The sequence below is a fragment of the Zonotrichia leucophrys genome, chromosome 5, assembly GCF_028769735.1.
Source record: "Zonotrichia leucophrys gambelii isolate GWCS_2022_RI chromosome 5, RI_Zleu_2.0, whole genome shotgun sequence".
In the NCBI taxonomy this organism is placed as follows: Eukaryota; Metazoa; Chordata; class Aves; order Passeriformes; family Passerellidae; genus Zonotrichia; species Zonotrichia leucophrys.
The window spans coordinates 51,904,134-51,924,354 of NC_088175.1; the positions used below are offsets into that span (position 1 = coordinate 51,904,134).

Below are 20,221 nucleotides of genomic sequence, written 5' to 3' on the forward strand. Positions count from 1 at the left end.
CTGGACAAGAATGATAATAAAAAACCCATGACATCAGAGTCCCAACACAGCTGGACCTGTGATTGGTCATCAAGTAGAAACAATCCACATGAGACCAATCAAAGATGCACCTGTTGGTAAACCATCTCCAGACCACACTCCACAGCCATCAGATTGCTTACATTTCTTTTCTGAGGCTCCTCAGCTTCTCAGGAGAAATGTCCTAGCAAAAGGATTTTCATAAAATATGTCAGTGACAGAAGAGAAAGCTCTGGCTGAAGGAAAAGGGAGGATAACACATCTGGATCATCATTCATGGAGCCTGGATTTTCCTTTTTCCTTCCTTTTCTCAGGAAAATGCCTGCCAGTTACCTACTGGAGTCCTTTTGGGACAAATCACACTGCTGCCTCACATTCCTGGCTGTGACATGACAAACAAATCCCTTTATTCTTTAGTCACACCTAAGAGGAGGCTGCCTGTTCTTCCAGCATTGCCTCTACCTCAGGCCCAGAGTCTCTGCAGCAGAAAGCAGCAAGAGGAGGAGTGGATTTGGGAGCAACAGGTAGATCAGGTTCTGCAGAGCTCCTGCCTGCAGGACTCCCCGCCTGTGCTCACAGACAAACCCTGCAAAAATGCCCCAGAGACTCAGAGAAATGGTTTGGGTTGGAAGGGACCTTAAAACTCACCTTGTTCCATCACCCATTCACCCCAAAGCTTGTTCCATTCCATCACCCATTCACCCCAAAGCTTGTTCCATTCCAACACTCATTTCCCCCAAAGCTGTTCCATTCCAACACCCGTTCCCCCCAAAGCTTTTTCCATTTCATCACCCATTTCCCCCAAAGCTCATTCCATTCCAACACCCATTCACCCCAAAGCTTTTTCCATTTCATCACCCATTTCCCCCAAAGCTCATTCCATTCCAACACCCATTCACCCCAAAACTCATTCCATTCCAACACTCATTTCCCCCAAAGCTGTTCCATTCCAACACCCATTCACCCCAAAGCTCATTCCATTCCAACACCCATTCACCCCAAAGCTCATTCCATTCCAACACCCATTCACCCCAAAGCTCATTCCATTCCAACACCCATTCACCCCAAAGCTCATTCCATTCCAACACCCATTCACCCCAAAGCTCATTCCATTCCAACACCCATTCACCCCACAGCTTGTTCCATTCCATCACCCATTCATCCCAAAGTTCATTCTATTCCATCCCCCTGCCATGGGCAGGGACACCTTCCAGCAGAGCCTGCCCAGAGCCCCATCCAGCCTGGCCTTGGCCACTTGCAGGGCTCCAGGGCCAGCCACAGCTGCTCAGGGCACCTTCTGAGTGCCTCAGCAGGCAAAGGAAACCCTGCAAAAACACGCCATAGACTCAGAAATGGTTTGGGTTGGAAAAACCCTCCAAAAATGTCCCATAGAATCAGAGAAATGGTTTGGGTTGGAAGAGACAAAAAATCACATTTCATTCCATCACCCATTTCCCCCAAAGCTCATTCCATTCCATCACCCATTCCCTCCAAAGCTCATTCCATTCCATCACCCATTCCCTCCAAAGCTTGTTCCATTCCATCACCCATTCCCCCCAAAGCTCATTCCATTCCATTCCAACACCCATTCACCCCAAAGCTCATTCCATTCCAACACCCATTCACCCCAAAGCTCATTCCATTCCATCACCCATTCCCTTCAAAGCTCATTTCATTCCATCACCCATTCCCTCCAAAGCTCATTCCATTCCATCACCCATTCCCTCCAAAGCTCATTCCATTCCATCACCCTGCCATGGGCAGGGACACCTTCCAGCACAGTCTCATCCAGCCTGGCCTTGGCCACGTGCAGGGGGTCCAGGGGCAGCCACAGCTGCTCAGGGCACCTTCTGGGTGCCTCAGCAGCTCCTGGCACAGCTGCTGCAATGCAAGGTTGGCTGCAAGGAGCACCAGAGCCCTGGCACAAATGCATGGCTTTGTCACCCATGGCTCTTCTGGGCCTAGGAAATTTAAAAGTAGCTCCACATCCATCTGACAAGGTCACTGGTACCAAGATGACCCTGAGGTGTTGGAAAGTCTCTTTTTCCCACCCCTGACACCAAAGAAGTTGAGATTCCTCAGCTCTGGTTCTCAGGGTTGTTTATTTTCTCTTATCAAATATATTCTCTTTCTGACCCGCTGAGATCTGTCTAGTAGGTCGGGTTGAGGCACACTGCCTGCTCTCAGGGCAGTGTTTTCTTTTTATACTAAAAACTACATGTACATTATTTACAATAATTTTCCAATACCTATCACCTATGTTAGACAGTGAGTTTCTACCCTAAACCAATCCAAAAGTGCCACCATCACAGCAGAAGATGGAGAACAAGAAGGAGAAGGAGAAAGACAGGACACACCCTGATTCCTCCATCTTGCCTCTCAAACGCCCATTCTAAATCCCCAAAATTCTACTTTTCCACCCTGTGGTAAATTCACTATCATTCTATCCAAACTCTAGTGGCTTGCAACTCCTCACACAAAGTTGGTAATTGTTTCCATGGGCTAAAATCAAAGGCACAGGTGTTTGTGACTCTGTGCCAAGGTCTCTGAGCCCCTGCCAGGGTCTCCAATCACCCAGGGCAGCCAGAGCAATGTCCTGGGTCCTGACACACATCCTCTTCAAAGACTGTACATAATACACACTATTCTTCAGATGATAGCAAGAGAGAGAGATTATGAATGGAACCTCCTGGATATTATCTAAGTCACTATTTTTTTATAACTTGATGTACAGCACCATTTAATGTTTTATGTTGATAAAAGGCCAGTTCACCAAGAGGTTCTCAGTGAATTGCAATGTACTGAAACATCACATCAAAACACTGACATCTCAAAATGATCACTTACTTGTAGGAAATAAAGCTCTGCAAACAAACTCTGTATTTATAAAATAAATGGAAAAATTCACTGTGAATTTAGCAAGAGCAAAAGTAGTTAGAAAGTAAGATGAGAAACCACAGAGCCTTAACTACTGCATTAAAAAGAAGCTCTTTCTTCATTTAATACAATACCTCCTTTGTATAGGCTGAAAACATAAAATATTACTGGTTATATAAATCTCAAGCAGAAGTAACTGTAGGTGGCTTGGAACAAGTAAATGCTGTATTTATACAAGTGCAGCACTCTGCAAGCAATATTAGTCAGCCATTGAGCAGGTTCCCTGAGCTCCAGTACACTGAATACGTGCATAATTAGGGCTTGTTTGCGTGACATCTGGTGGGGAAATAATATCACATCTGATATGAGAGATACAAAAATATTTTCATAAAACAAAAACTCGCAGCGGAACAGGACCGTGATGTTCCTTTTCATAACAAGCAGCCTCACATCAACAGAACCCAATCATCCTACAATATCAACTGTATCAGCTCTCCAGAACACAAAACAAGTCAGGGTGCAATTAGACACAATTTGCCAAGATTGGCAAAACTCAATTTCCTTCATCTCCTTGTGTCCACACAAAATGGAACTCAGGTAATGTCAAATGCAGGCAGATGGCTGCTGTTGAGTAAATCCATTTATCATTCAAAGACCTGACTGGGCAGCCCAAATTCTCCCTTGCTTAGAGGCATTTTATATATGCACAGTCCTCATAAATCTGCCCATGAGTTGTGCTGTACACATTATCCTGCAGAATAATGTCTGTGGAGCAAAGTCTGTTCCTTCTGGGTGCTGTTGGATTGGAATTGGGAACAGAACCCCGTTGTCTGCAACATTCTCAACAACAGCAAGAAAACAAAAAGCGAATCCAAATGAAAATGAATTTAAAGGGGGAGGATTTGAAGAGAGTTGCACTGGACTCTAAAATCTCTATTCATGTGACAGTGTTCACAGGGGTCTCAGATTGAGGGAAGAGACAAGGATCTGACTCCATGTTTCAGAGAGCTTGATTTATTATTTTATGATATCTATTACATTAAAACTATACTAAAAGAACAGAAGAAAAGATTTCTTCAGAAGGCTAGCTAAGAATAGAAAAAGAAGAAATGAAAACAAAAGTCTGTGGCTTGGACTGTCTGTCCGAGCCAGCTGACTGTGATTGGCCATCAATTAGAAACAATCACATGAGACCAATCACAGATCCACCTGTTGCATTCCACAGCAGCAGATAATCAATGTTTACATTTTGTTCCTGAAGCCTCTCAGCTTCTCAGGAGGAAAAATCCTAAAGAAAGGATTTTTCATAAAAGATGTCTGTGACATATTCATTGCTTGCATTAAATCAAGAGGAATGTTCAGTGATCACACAAATACCCTCCCTGTGCTCTTGGCAGGGCTGTTCCAAGTGCTGAGCAAATTTGTTCAGAACTGGCTCAAATACCAGAGCACTGTGCCATGTGCTGTGCCACACTGACATCCCCATTTTACTCATTTTATAATTACATTATACACATTAACACACCCCCTGTAACTTCTGCATTACTGACTGCCTCTTTCTCACAAACACAAAGGTTACCTTAATAAAGCTCAAAATTCAAATCAGGGGCAGGAACAGAAATGAGGCCAAACTCAAAAACAAGAATCCTACACATCTCTGGTTCTGATTTTTCAGGTTCTGCAAAATACTGCAGGTTTTGATGCCTTCATAAACAGAGATCTTCATCCTGCAGAATGCCATGCCCTTCTTGGGGCCTGTGCACATACAATATAATTTAAGCAGTTGAATAATTGTTTAGATTTCTCTTTTTTTAGCATGGAAAGCCTGTATGAAGCGGGGATGATAACACCTTTTTGAACATTTCTGTCCTAAATATTTATTTGGGCAACAACATCTGGTAAAAACAAAGACCATGATCCACCTCAAGTGGATTCAGGCAAGAGCACTCTCTGTAAATCCAGCAGAAAAAGAGATGTCTGAACTTTGAGAAAGAACAAAGTACAGCTGCTCCACAATCTGAAGCACTGTGGGTAGCTGCAAAGTAATTCCTGCCCAGCTCTCCTTAATCCTGGGATTTAAAAGCACTTTTCCCAAGTGTGTGAAACTCATTATCAATGGGAAAAACTATAGCTGCTGCTACTCACAGACCTGCAGCAGGGCAACAGCACACAGGCACAGAGAATTAGGAAATGCGGAATTTGAGCCCCAGGCACAGAGAATTAGGAAATGCCTATAATGTAAATACAAATTTTGGGGTGGCTTTGTTTAGGAGATAATCATTATTTTATAATGCCCTTCACTTTTCTGTACATTTACCAACATTTCATTTGATATCCCTTCACTTCCTGAGTTTTCTGACCAGCTGACCTATTTTACCCATGCAGTTTAAACCAAACTTCAGGGTTGAACTACCAGATAAAAATGCTTTTAGAAATTATGTTATCAAGTTCTTAGTGCATCAAGTGGTGTAAAATCTGCTATCACAGGATGGTTTAGCTTGGAAGGGGCACTGAGGACCACCCAGCTCCAACCCCCCTTCCATGGGTGGGTACAACCACCAGACCAGGCTGCTCAGAACACCCAGGGATGGAGCACCCACAGCTTTTCTGGACTCCCCTGTTCCATAGAGCCGCTGGTTTTGCTTTTTCCCAGCTCCAAAGGGCATCCCAGAGCAGCTTTTCCATTCCCTGGACGTGAGACTTGTCCCAAGGACCGAGCACCGCTGACACATCAAGCTGTGCAGCCCACAGGACATGAGCTGCCTCCTTAAAAACAGCTCCAGATGGGGAAAAAAGCTTTTAATCCTTGACCATGGAAAGAAGTACCGGTCCCTAGAAAGAGGAAGGCTCAAGATACAACAGTTTGAAGGCTGGAGAAGATGCAATAATCAATCTGCCTTTGGAGGCAGTCAACCTCTCTAATTAACATAACATCCTTACCAGCAGTTACTGAAAATAACAACAAAACTCTCTGCTCACTGAATTTATGAAGTTTTCTGTCATTTGGATTCAGTTCCTGCATCTGCTTGGTCTCATTAACACCAGAGAGCCACAAAAACTAAGTGCTCATCACAGAAAAAGGCTCCTGAGAATGCTCACAGCACTGCATCAAACACCGGGTGTTCAAAAAAAAAAAAAAACAAAAATGAAGCTGAAGGAAGGCATTGCAATATACTGATTGCATTTTTTATTTAAGTCTTTTATTCTACACAATCTGGGGTGGATGCTCTCCTTCACCTTCATATTTTTATTGCTTATGATTGCTCCTTTCTGAGATTGCCAGTGGGCTGCAGAGGTGGTGAGGGCGACTGAGGCCTCTGGGAAGAAGCAAGCCCTAGGAAAGAGATGGGGTTTTGCTTTGTGATCCTCAGAACCCAAAACTTGGTGTTTGGTGCTCTGGAATGTTCCATTATGTTTCAGTCTGCAGGCATGGATGGTCCCATGAAAACAGCGTGGACATTCTGCTTCCCAAATATGTGCAGCTTCCCATCTGTGTGCATAAATACTGGGAAAAACCACTCTGGTATTCCAGGTCCAATCCCCATTTTAACAACATATTCCACTGTCAGAAGTTCAGCCCAGGCCCCGTGGGCTCACCTCACCTCCCACCTTCAGCACACACACCAAGGGAAGGCATCACTACAAGCTTTTTTTTTTTAAGTAATTTAGTTCACACCAGGCTAATTTTCAGACATCTCTTCAAATATTTCAACCATTATAAAATGATGGTACAGAGCTCAGATACTTTAATACGTACAAGACACAAATTCAGACATGCAGGCATTTGCTGTGTTTGCTAAATACCAACATCTGCTCCAGCTCCAACAATGACACTGCTGCAGAAGCAGCAAAAAAACCCACTAATCATCTTAATTAAAAGATTAGGAAATACTACACGTCATGCTCTAGCACCTTTCTGGATGTCAGTCCAAGTTAGAATATAATTACTAAGGTCCCAGCACCTTCTTTGGAACTCATACATCCAACAGCCAAAAAACAGCCTTGCTCTTAAAAATCCATGAAAATGTTCTGTATCAGCACAAGGAAACTGTATGAAAAATGCAAGCGGTACCACAACTTAGGAGAAATAATTGTAGATGTACTGGCAGCAGTAAAACACTGAGGAAATAAGACCCAGGCACGACTCAGGAACCAAACAAGAGCAGCAAAAAGCTTAACAATGGGCCAGTACTCACAGCTCTGAAAAATGCACATTTTCAGTTTTGGATGGAGCAACACAAGGCTTGAGGTACAACAGCACCTGAGCAGAGCAGAGCTGCTGGCTGTGGTTAATGCAAGGCTTTTGTCAGGGCTCAAATTGGCTGGAATGGCCCTGCCCAGACCCACCTGGAGCCCATTGAGCCTGGAATGGTCCTGCCCAGCTCACCTGGAGCCCATCTCACCCAGAATGGCCCTGCCCAGCTCACCTGGAGCCCATCTCACCCAGAATGGTCCTGCCCAGCTCACCTGGAGCCCATCTCACCTGCCCAGCTCACCTGGAGCCCTTTTCACCCTGCTCATGCTGTAGGACACGGCTGAGGTCCCATCCCTGTGGGATCCCATCAGCTCCTGCCTTTCCCAGCCCTGGCTGCTCCCAAACAAACACATTTCTTTCACCACCTCAAATTGCCATTGCTGTTCTGGCATCAGGAGAACCTTTCACAGCATAGAGCAGAGGTCAGAGGGATTAAGGAGCATTTCTTTGGGCAATCCTATTGTGGAAGATGCCTGGCTAATTAGGGGAACCTATTAAATCCCATCTGTTGTTTCATTTGGCAGTGCAACCAGGACTGTGCTTGGAAATCTTGTGGGTTTCCATGCTTGCTTCCATTAGGTATAATTCAAAATACAGAATAGCACAGAAACCAAAATAATAGCTGAAATATGGTTTGTTCTCTCCTCTCAAGAGACACAAATCAGCCCAACCATCAGAAATTTTCAGAAGCAGGTAGTGGTCTGAATGCCCTTATTTCTGGGTGCCCAAAAAAAGACCATTTAAAAAGCACTTTTTCTGCATGAATTCAAAAGTAAATCTGCTTACAGCCACTGCATTTGGCTTAGGAACTGAGTTGTCCAACACCACCAATCAACTCTGGCAACATTGTCTTGTAAAATAGGGCAAAGAGCAGCAAATTATTACAATTTCTACTTGCTCACATTTTCTACATATTTCAAAGACATAAAAATGCTTATTCTCCATTAAATTCTGAGAAACAGAAAATATTGTACCAGCCACACAAAACCAGTTTTACCTTCCAACCTATGAAATAATCCTATCGTTTTTTAGAGATGTTCACAAGTAAAAGGCACCAAAATAACAATTTCTTCTTGCAGATCCTCAGAAGAATTCAACTTTGTTCCTCTCATTTACTCAGATCCTTATAACATTTTTGTCCTTAGTTTTGAGATCCAGGAGTCCTGAATAAATAGCATTGCTTACAAATAGCTAACAGAAATAAACATACACAGAAATAAATGCTGGAGTATAAATTGCCATACAACTCCTCTACTGCACTCTCTGCAGCAGGATAGATTCTTGCTAAAGTAACATTTATCTGAGCTTGTCATCTGGCACAGAATAAAACACAATTATGCCCTTTAAACATTGAATTAAAAATATTTTCTGTTTCTTCCCTGTGATCAAACCATATTTTCCTTCTCTGTGTGTATCTGCAGCTTATATTTAAGAAAGACTTGAACAGAAAAATATTATTCCTTAGCTTCTTAACCTGAAAACATGCAAGATATCTGCTTTAAAATAATGCCTTGCCATTTTGAATGCAAAGAGGGATCATCTTCCCTCATGCTTGAGACCTGAAAAAGAAATTCTTAAATTCCTAAGGAATTCAGGGCAAGTTGAGGGCATCTTTAAAGTACAGACCCACTCATGAAACAGAAGGTGTTTAACCTGAAATATACAGTGTGGGGAACGTGCAGCTTGCATGTGATTGTATTTTTTTCCAAAGCACATCATGGGAGCATCCCTCCTCTACTGCAAAATTCTGCACCAAAATCATACCAACATAAACACAAACAAGCACAATGAATTTTCTCCTTGGCTCTCCTGCATGGCAGGGCCAGCACTGCCTACCATTGACACAAGAAACCTTGCAAGGCATTGGAGCCCAAGGCATCACACCTGAAAGCCAAAGAGAAGGACAGCAGTGATGCTTAGCAGGTCTCAGTTGGTTTTCTGAATGGAAAACTACCATTCATGTCCAGGAGGACAGTTCCAGATTCAGCATATATCACCCCGTTCATAATAAGTGTTAGGACTAAGTAACTAATAAAAATAATGTTTAAAAAAACCCCAACAAAATAAACATACAAAAAAACCCAACCACAAGAAAAAAACCACCCAAACTTATTTTATTCTGATTGCTAAGAACAGAAGAAAAGCATGTATCTAAAATTAAAGATGCCTTTGACATAGCTCACTGACTCCATCCATCCTCCTCCCTTACTCTGAACACAAATGCCCCAGGAGCAAGAGATTAAAAACAGAGACCAAAATTTCTCTAGAATATGTTCTGTCCCTTCCTACACTCCTTTGTGCAACATCTGTAAAACCTCCTCCACCACAGTGTCTTTTTTGACCTTAAGAAAATAATTTGTTCCTCAATGCAGAGGAAGGATTTCACAGCCCAGCTTCTTTTAAAATGAATGGGATTCAGGTACTGAAAAGCACATTTTGTGAAGGCAAATGTGAGACCTTTTACAGATTAGGAACTGGTAAACTGGAATCTTTGAGGCCTCCCTGTCTGGGAAGGCTGCATGGTATTGCCAAGCAAAAAATCCAAATTTTGCACTCAGCAGGATACTTGTGTTAGGAGTGATCCCTTGTGCAGGCTGCCCTGGAGCAGGGGCTGGACAGAGCTACAGAACAAAGCAGGGATTGATTCAAAGCATCTCCTCCATGGATCCACCTTGGGCAGCACCAGAGCCCAGCCAGGGCTGCACCCAAGATGACCAAAATGGCCCCAAAATGCAGGAGCGCTCCCGGGCTCTCTCCCTGGGATCAGTTCTGCTCCATTTGCACCTTGCAGTTCATTGTCCCATTCCAGCTTTAGCCCAGGCACTCCCACCCTGCTTGTTTTTCTCTCTGCAGCCCACGGGGTTTGTGCTCTGGGGCTGAGATTGGGATCATTTGTCCTTGGTGCCCAGCTGGAGCAGGAATTGTTTTGTCTCCCTGCTCTGTGCACAGAGCTCACCATCCCTGAATGTGAAGCCCAGACCCACACACTGAAGCAGCACAGAATGTGATAAATATAAAAGCCAAAACCTGAGGCATCATTTGCTCCCATGGATTTACCAGACAGGCTGAAAACCTCCAGGAGCCCGTGGCAGCCCAGCACGGGGAGAAGCTTCCCATGGCCCAGCTGGGCCCAGGGAGCCTGGGAGAGGAGCAAGGCATGGACCCCTCCCTGGAGCTGCAGACCAGTTCACCCAGTGTGCCCCCAGCTTGGTTTTACTGGCAGCACCATAAATGCACAAATGGAGGACATAAGAGGAGTTTTTTACTTACTTTCCCTCAATTTGTGTGTTCTATGAGCTTTTTTCCTGTGATGTAAGCTTTCTCTTCTTGCCTTCTCATATACTTATGTATTTCTTTTCCAAAGGGCCTGTTGCAGAAAAAGGGCTCAAGGCACATTATAATTATACAGAAAAGGATTAAAAATAAGAATTAATTCAACCATCTCAGTACATAATGCTTTAATGATTTTTCCTTCAGAATGTGGAATTCTGAACACACAGTAAGCATGGCAGGGATATGGGGAGTTCCTGGGTTTCAGGTACAAAACATTTATGCACTTTAACCCAGAATTGATCTGCCAATCACTTTTTCCACATTAGATGGTCCCTGTGGAAATTAAAGATGATCATTTTTACAAAAGTGCCCACTTCTCTATAAGTATTTGTTTCAAATGGAGGTGCAAAAATATGATAAATATGTCAACTAGACCTTATTCTCTGCAAAATCTGATGCATGTAATCATTCAGCTATAGCAAGAGGAAAGTGTATACCCTGCCCCATGTCTACTGAAGTTATTCTGTTATTTAGATTATTTAAAGATAAGAAAAATACATAACTTACATGCTGGATGCCATAGCTGGGGAGGTTTCAATACTTGTTTTTATTTCCTACTGTCTCATGTAGATTAATTAAATATTTTAAAATGTTTATTTATTTAATAAGTTTAAATAAGTTTTAATCTATTTAATAAATGTAAAGTATTTATAACTGGGCTCAATGACAGTAAAAAGTAATAAAGAACCAGTAAAAAATAGAGGAAGCCATCAACACAATGGATAAATTATATTTAATTTGAGGATTATCTATAAATTTAAAGATTATGCTAAAAAATTATTGGTATTCAGCATGAGTTTTATGCATCCAGGATGGCTGAAGACAGATTTCATTTTTCAATGCTGTGCAAGAAAGACTTTTCAGGAACTAGCTACAAATGGAACAGACTTTCTGATATTTAGCTGGTTTCCCATAGCACATTTATCCTACACTTATGCATAAATATGAAGTACCTCATGTTCTTGGGCAGCTCAGCACTGAATTTTCAAATCCCAAGTCAAATGACTCTCAACACCTGACAGCAACTTTGACAGCAATGTTCCATGTCAGGAGTTACACTCCAACACCCTTCCTTCAAGGTTATGGCCTGATCCCAAACTCTTTCCACGCCAGCACTATGAAAACCATTTTCACATTCCAAAGCTGTACAGGCTGAAAACATGCTCAAATCCCAATTTTTATGTCCACAAGGATGCCTATCAGCATCCCCAAACACCAAGGACACTATTTCCATCAATTAGATGTAATCATGATCACACTGGGGATTTTTATCCCCTGGATCTCCCAGATTTATTCTGCATTACATGAACACCACACAGGTGGATTCTACACATGAAAAGCTATGTAAGCAGAAGAATTTTTCTTCAACATAAAAACAAATTATATTTTCCTTCAAATACAAACAAATTGTATTTTCCATCAAATGGAATTAGCCTCTTGTGGAATCAATTCAGAAATCTTAACTGAACACTAAAAACTTTCACTCTAATTGGGTTACACATTTCTTCTGGCATCAAGTTCAGCATCCAGGCTGATGTTTTCAAGGAACCAATGTAATATCAGAAATGTAATAAAGAAAAAAAAAATATGGATCTTATTAAATTAAAGCCAGCCATTAAATCCAGTGCTTCAGCTGGCAAAACTCTCTCCTTATGAGTCTGGCTTTGGCACTTAAGAGAACTATAAAAATACCTAGGAAATTCTTTAAATAAATGCCAGCACACTGTTAACTATCAGACTATATTTGAAATCGGATTTGGTGCTGCTGTGTTTCCATGAATTCTAATGGAACTCCTCCAAATTTTTTCACCACTGCAAGCAAACCTGAAATATCTCATTTTGCATTATTTTTAGCTGAAATGTATGTCAATGTGAAATCATTTGAACTACATTAGTAGAACTAAAATGATCCCCAGTGTAAATCCATTCACATCAGCTACATCAGGAATGCATTTCACCACTAGAATTTAAAAATGTAAAATGCCCAAATCACAATAAAATTATTTTTCTGAGAGGTGTCAGTATCACTAGGAAAGGTCTGACAGAATCAGGAGCAGTAATTTGGAGCCATAACAGCGCCATTAAAGGGTTTCTCTGGCACAAAATTTCAACCAAAGTAATACTTAACACAAATTTCTATTTCTTAAAGCACTTGGGATCTTTGGGTTTTAGCATGTTAGTGGTAGGACTTTGGCATGATAAAACTATATTGTGACTAGACCAACAGATAGCTGAAAAATCAAATTGCAAACCCAAGTAGAGGTATTTGCTTCCACTCTGGAATGCACAATTCTTTCTGTGATTCAGAATGCTGACAGCACAGCCTAGCACTGAGCTCTATAGATCCTATTTATCATGACCAAGTGTTTATTCGCTGCAGGAGGCTCCAGCATTACCTGAGGACACACCCAGAACGTTGCTCTGCCAACTGCTAGGAGCCCCTGCAGTCAGAGCTTCTCCTTCTGAGAGCAAGGAACTGCTCAGAAAACAGCCCAGCATGGACACTGCACACTTGTTTAAATGAACAGTTGAGTGCTTGAAGAAGTTAAGATTAAATTTTTTTTAACAGTCATGTATCAAGGAAACAGAGCAAAAAACCAGTTTGATATTAATAGCAATCACTATTCTTTTGTGTTACTTATAGAAGACAAAACCAGCAGAGGCTGTAATGAAGAACAGAACTGTAAATGAAATTGATGCTGCAACAAACTGCATCTTCTAGCACTCCTGAACAGGAGTTTGTCAGCATCTGGTCTCAGCTGTTTATTAAAGCACTCCCCTCATGCTGAGCTCCCTGGCTACAGCACGAATGCATTTTCAAAGTGATTCAAAGAGTTTTCTCCTTTCCATCAGAGGTCTGAAATCCCACCTCTTATGAACCACCTCCCCTTCCAACCAGTCAATGCTGCAAACACACAGAACTTATTTTCCCTAAGTTCTTTATTCACCTGCTCAGTGTTTCTTTCACTCCTAGCTCGTTGCCATGGTCCCAGGCACTAAATGCTCCCTGGTGTCAGACAGAACCAGGACCAAGCCATTCAGCAAGAGAACCCTCGTGCCCTTTAGGCCATTAACTGCTATCTGTGAAAGAAATACTTCAGTTACAGGTTTTATAGAACACTCATCCTCGCTGCTGATATTGACTCTGTGGGAAAAAATATTTAGCACGTTGAACTCAGGTCAGCTGGAGTGAAATGTAACATTAAATTTTGGCAAATGCCTATGTATAAAGTCACTGAGTCACTTCACTCAAAGCGCAGCTGGGATTGACACCACCACAATAAAAAGGAGCTCTCTTTAATGCTTCACATCAAAAATATAGTGAAGCCTGCTCAGTGTTTTTAAATTAGGAATCAGACACTTAAACACACATTTTGAAGCAGGGCTCAGCACAACGCAGTCTTTTGTGTGTTGTCTTTTTTTTTTTTATTTTTCTGCAATGCAAAAGAAGACAAGCAGAGAAACTTTTCGAAGAGACTCACAGAAAAATTATGAAGGCAAAACCCAACCATTAAAGAGAAGCCTGTGTCTGCAGCTCTGTTTGGTGCCACTGGATTCAGCAAACAAGGCTTGTCATGTGTAATATCATGGATGCCCAATTCAGAGTGCATCTGTTGTTGCTGTAAGTCAGTCACCAACAAGTTCTCCCTGCAAAAAACCCTCCATCTCCACTCAGCTTTAAATGAACATTGCAAACTACTGTCATTCTGTGGTGTTGGTAAGTCCTTTTTCCTTCCCCAACAGCCTGTCCCGGACCTTAAAGTGCATATGCCAATTTGGTTCAAGTTTTATAATCTGGAATGTTCCACAGTGCCTCTTCAAAAACAGTGACGGATTAATTGTGCCTTCCCTGGGTAATGGCAAGTCTGAAAAAGCCTTGTTCTGAATCTATTATTTATGTTGTATGCAGCAATATCTCACCTATCTCGTTCTGGACTCTGGAATATACTGCAGGCCAGCTAATCTTCACCAACCTGAACCTCCTAGGAAGGGCAGTGGGAGGTTTTGACACATAGCAAAACATAGCTGGCCTGAAAATCAGTGAAGAGAAACCATGGAATGCTTTCACAAGGACTCCATGGGACCCAATGTGTTCCTTTTGAAACCCCAAATGCCTGGTTTAGATCTTAAATGTTGCTTCAAATATACATGGGTGAAAGCTGTAATCAAGGGGAATTGCAGCACCAATAATAGCACATTATTAAAAGTCAGCAATCCTCAATTGTCAGCACTGTAACAACTGAGTATCTTATTATTTCTACCTGCTCCTCCCATACACCAAATTTCCTCAATACTGACAAAGTGCATGTACTAATCATAGACTCTGAATGCTAAATTAAGCAGAAAAAGAAAAAAAAATATATAAATTAGGTTGGTATTTCTTGAGGGCATCAGTAGAAAACACCGATTTCAAATAATTTTGATTAGAAAATTTTACTTCACAATCCTTTTCCAGATCACAGATATTCATAATCAAAAAGTGTATGGAATTGATGTCATGTCAGCTGTTTTGCCATCAGCATCACAGAGGAAGAAGAAACAATAAAATATGATGCAGAATTCACTCTCCCAATGATTGTCATTGAACTATTACATTAGTAAACATTCACAGTATGAAGTCTCTTTCGATATATCTCCAGCATATAAAGTAGTGCAAAAAAGCATTCCAGTCATTTTGCCTTTGCAGTCAGACCAGGTTTAACAATTCTCTTACTTCATTTCTTTCATTATTAGACAACAAATGCTGCAATGCCTCCAAAGAGAGTTATAAAAATAAACAATTTCTGGAGGGTCAACAGCCTTTCCAAAGTAAATTTCCAGTTAAAAACAAGCATTATAGATTTCAAGAAAAAAAAATTTAGATCTATCTTCTGTAGAATATCTTTTTACAATAAATTTACCATTTGAAAAACAATGACTATGGTATCCAATGATTTATGGTAGCTGCTATTAAAGCACTGATAAATAGATAAATGACTACCAAACTTCATTGTTTCTTACATAGTAAATACCTCTGAATGCCAACTTTTACCACAGAGCTGTTATTAGTGATGTCGACAGTTCATGCACCCACTTTAAAACTGACTTGGTTTTAATAAATTTTTCAGCCTCATGTGCAAAACACTTGCATTCTAATAAAAATATAAAGTCTGAAAATTTATCAGATCTAGCAATCCTTTCCTCAAGTTGTACCACTTACTTGATATGTAATACATGTTCAGCAATGCTTTTTATTTGTATTTAACCATTAAATGGCATACTACTGTATGCTGCAGACTCTTGTTTGCATATTTCGTTATTTTCACTGCACTCTTTAATGCATAAATATATTTGGAAACGCTCAAAACTACACATCAGTTTCCACAGAATTTGAATTTACACAGTTTTTCTTCTCTGACTCACTGCTATTCCCCGTGTCCTGACTTTTAGTCTCCTTTACACAAAGAGATTCTTTAACTCCTTCTTCCATCTCCAAATACTCTGATTTATCCTCTGTGGATGAAGATGATGCGCTCCTAAATTTCTTCAGTAAATTTGTAGGGAGGTAAGGGCAACTGACAGCATTTTGCATCATCTGCGTGTGCTCTTCGTTCTCAGTTTCTCTGTGGTAGAAATAGTTAAAATTGGAGACAATCACTGGCACTGGTAAAGCAATGGTTAACACTCCTGCAATGGCACACAGGGACCCGACTATCTTCCCACCCACGGTTATGGGTTTCATGTCCCCATAACCGACCGTAGTCATGGTCACTACGGCCCACCAAAAGGCATCTGGGATGCTTTGAAAATGGGTGGCAGGCTCGTCAGCTTCTGCAAAGTAAACAGCACTGGAAAACAAAATGACTCCGATAAAAAGGAAGAAGATGAGGAGGCCAAGTTCCCTCATGCTGGCCCTGAGCGTGTGACCCAGGATCTGCAAACCCTTGGAGTGCCTGGAGAGCTTGAAGATGCGAAACACCCTGACCAGACGGATGATCCTCAGGATGGCAAAGGACATGGCCTGCTGGCTGCCCTGCTCCTGCGCCAGGTCCGTGCCCAGGGTGATGAAGTAAGGCAAGATGGACACAATGTCTATGATGTTCATGACGTTCTTGAAGAAGTGTGCTTTGCTGGGACACGCAAAGCAGCGCACTGTAAACTCGAAGGAGAACCAGATGATGCACACGGTCTCTACAATGAAAAAAGGGTCATTGAAGATGGTGTGCTCCCCAGCGTCCAGGCGGAGAGACTCGTTGGAAAGCCCCTTCCCTAAGCTCAGGGACATGACGAATTCCTTGTCATCTCTGAACTCTGGTAAAGTCTCCAGACAAAAGATGACGATGGAGATCAAGATGACCAAGACAGAGACAATGGCGATGCCTCTGGCTGGACTGGAGCTTTCCGGGTACTCAAACAGCAGCCACACCTGCCTCTTAAACTCATTCTCTGGCAAAACCTTTTCCTCTTCCTCTTTGACAAAACCTTCATCCTCCCTGAACTTGAGCATGGCCTCCTCCCCAAGCTGGTAGAACTTCACCTCCTCAGAGAAGATGTCAAAGGGCACATTGACCGGCCTCTTCAGCCGGCCACCGCTCTGGTAGTAGTACAGGATGGCGTCAAAGCTGGGCCGGTTCCTGTCAAAGAAGTACTCGTTCCTGAGAGGATCAAAGTACCTGCCCCTCTTGGCTGGGTCCCCCAGCAGCGTCTCCGGGAACTGAGCCAAGGTCTTCAGCTGGGTCTCGAAGCGCAGCCCCGACACGTTGATCACCACGCGCTCGCAGCACTCGTACTCGCTGTAGCGGACGGAGCTGTAACCCCCGGGGCCTCCCCCGTCATCGGGCGGCTGGTCCGAGTAGGAAAACTCATCCTCCCCATACTCATCGCTGTAGTAGAGCTTCCCTTCCTCCTCGTCGTCTTCATCCTCTTCTTCGTCCTCCTCCTCCTCCTCGCTCAAGTCCTTCAGTATCCTCTCCTCGGAACCACTGAGCGGCAGCAGCTCGGAGCAGGGGAAGGAGGCCCCACACTCCCTGCTGCCCAGGTGGTGGCTCCTCTTCTTGCCCTTCTTCCTCCTCTTGCCGCTCTGCCGGCGGGGCAGGCTGCCTGAGCGTGAGGAGGAGGCCCCGCGGGCCTGCTCCTGGTGGTAGTGGTGGTAGGGCCCCCCTCCGCCCGCCGCCCCACCTTCCACCGCCGCCGTGGCCGCCGCCACGGCCGCCGCCGCCGCCGCCCGGGACTGGGCCAGGCGCTCCCGCTCGCGGGCCCGCGCCTGGGCCGCGTAGCCGTAGGGCATGTGGGTGTTGCAGCCGGAGCTGTCGGCGCTCACCATGGCCACCTCCATCTTGCAAGTCTTGTTTTGGTTTGTGGGCGCTCGCCCTGACGAGGTTTTGCGCTATTTACAGCGTGACTTTGGCAGCCGGGAAGTTCAAAGCCATCAGCGTTCGGAGGGCGGTCACCTGCGCGTCGAGCGGGGAAACGTGGTGGTAGCGCTGAATCTGTACTTTGGAAAACCACAGAGCCACATCTTCCTGTTCTCTGGAAGGTTTGACACAAACTACTGTTTAGCTAATGAGAAAAGATGAAATTCTCAGATTGGGCCAGAGAACAGCTGAGACCTTGTTCTTCCATCCACCAAGCCCCTTTATTTTCATTTATCTCCTGCAGCCGTCACAGCTGTACCTGATCAGAATCATGACTGCCTCGCAGGCTATAAAGGCTGCATTCCTCAGGGGAAAGAAAAAAAATATGCAAACCAAAGGGTACCTGTTCTCCACAGATGGTTTTAGCTCATCATTGAAACCAAATGCAAATAGTCTCTTTCCTCATTATTTGTTCCTGGTAATGCTTTGGTCTAGCACACTTACTGTTTAATGTCATTTCTTGGAGAGCTGAAGTTAATTCCAGCCATTCACTTCATTTACACAGTGAGGAGGTCTCTGCAAATCCTTTCTTCAGCCTGTCAACAATGTCTCAAACCTGGGAGCAGCACCCAGGGCATCAGCAGCAGCGGTAAGAGGAGGAGGAGGCGATGGAGGAGGAGGAGGAGAAGGAGATGAAGACTGAGAAACTGGCTCTGAGGTCCCCATAGGACACAAGGGAGTGGATGGGTCACCCTTTGGTTATGGTCATGCAGAAGAAGCACTTAACCTGAGGCACATGCACAAACACACAAAAATAAAAACAAAAAGGGAAAAGATTGGATTGTTTTCCTAAAAGGTCACACCGATCAAATGAAACTGTGTCATCTATTACCATGGCATTCAAATCTTCTCCTGCCCACACTATTCACACTTCTACATTACACACACACCCACATCACATGCACAGAGATTTTGAACGACTCCGTGGGTAAGGATGTGGGTGGGTATGTCACATATATATAGAGACAGATACAAAATCCCCACCCATATAAGCACTTGCATCCATACACAAACATATGCATGCTCCTGAAACACCAACACACATAAACACCAATAAAAATACTGCAACACACAGTGCATTCAGGTCTTTGAGCACATACGTAAGAGATACACCTACATATATCCACGCGAAACATTAAAGAATAAATGTATCTAGACAAAGAGCTTCTGTTGTATTTGCAGAATCAGGTGCGGGAATGTTACATTTTAATCTACAGCAGAATCGTGTTTCGATCACAATGAACATCTCGCTGGATTTAATTTGAGAACGGGCACGTACAATGCTCAGCCAAGTGAAAACACCGTGATATGTCAAGAAAACAACTGCAGGTGCACTGAAGCAACATCTACATGCAAGCACACACACCAAAAAATACACAGTCCCTCACACCCCCCTTTGAAACAGAAACCTCATCTATAGCCACATCTATTAATACGCTAGAGAAGGTGAACACGAACTATTAAATGACGCTATTTTTGAAACCGTACCTACGTGCCATGCAGAAGAAGACTCTAAAAACGCCGTTATACTTACTGATCCTAGGCAGAGAAATAGCAGCGCTGTTCCCGCTGGTGTGAGCACCGGGTGACAGCGGTGCCGAGGGGCTGTGCCGGCTGATCCACACTCGCAGGTGCCTGCGGTCAGTGCGCACCACAGGTTGGCCACTTATTTCTGCCCCTTCCAGCCGGGTGCCGGGGCAGCGAGCCGGGGCTGGGCGCACCGGGCACCGCCGCAGCCGCTCCCGCTCGCCTCGGCATTGGCCACAAGGCAACAACGAGCGAGGCTCTCGTCCCCACGGGGAAAACGAAGGCGCTGTGCGTGTGCTGGTCGTGTGTGCTTGTCGTGTGCAAGGGCAGGCGCGATCGCCGCTCTCCGCAAGCCCGGCTCTGGCGGCAGGTCTGTCAGTAAATAAATCAGCGCTGGCTAATCCGTGCGCGGAGCCGGGCTCCGGCGGGGCTGCCTGCGAGCGGCGCCTGCCCCCGCCGCGTCCGGGGCTCCGCCGGCTGCCGCCCGCTCCATCCACTTGTTGGGTGGTCCCAGCCCGGGGGGACGCGGCCGAGGAGCCGCCGGCCGGAGCGCGGAGAGCGGAGCTGGCGGCCGAGGGAGCCGGGAGATGACGGGAGCCGGGAGATGGGAGGCGGGAGCGGGGCCAGCCCGCGGCACCGCGCCCCCGGCGCTCCGAGCCGGCCCTGTTGCTCCGGAGCCGCCGCCCGCCGCCGCTGCCACCGCCGCTCCCGGCCCGCCGCCGGCCCCTGGCGGCCGCCGCCCGCACTGCGCCGCGCACGGCTCGGCACGGATCGGATCGGCTCAGCACGGCTCGGCTGCTGCCCCCGCCTCGCCCCC

General features: G+C 44.3%; 1 protein-coding gene across 1 annotated transcript; it reads right to left on the bottom strand.

Annotated features, from left to right (window-relative positions):
• Positions 1-10,267: 10,267 nt before the first annotated feature.
• KCNA4 (potassium voltage-gated channel subfamily A member 4) lies at positions 10,268-17,798 on the bottom strand. The gene has a single exon (XM_064715591.1). It carries the CDS (start codon positions 17,796-17,798, stop codon positions 15,831-15,833), a length of 1,968 nt encoding a protein of 655 aa, XP_064571661.1. The 3' UTR covers positions 10,268-15,830.
• Between the last annotated feature and the right edge of the window lie 2,423 nt (positions 17,799-20,221).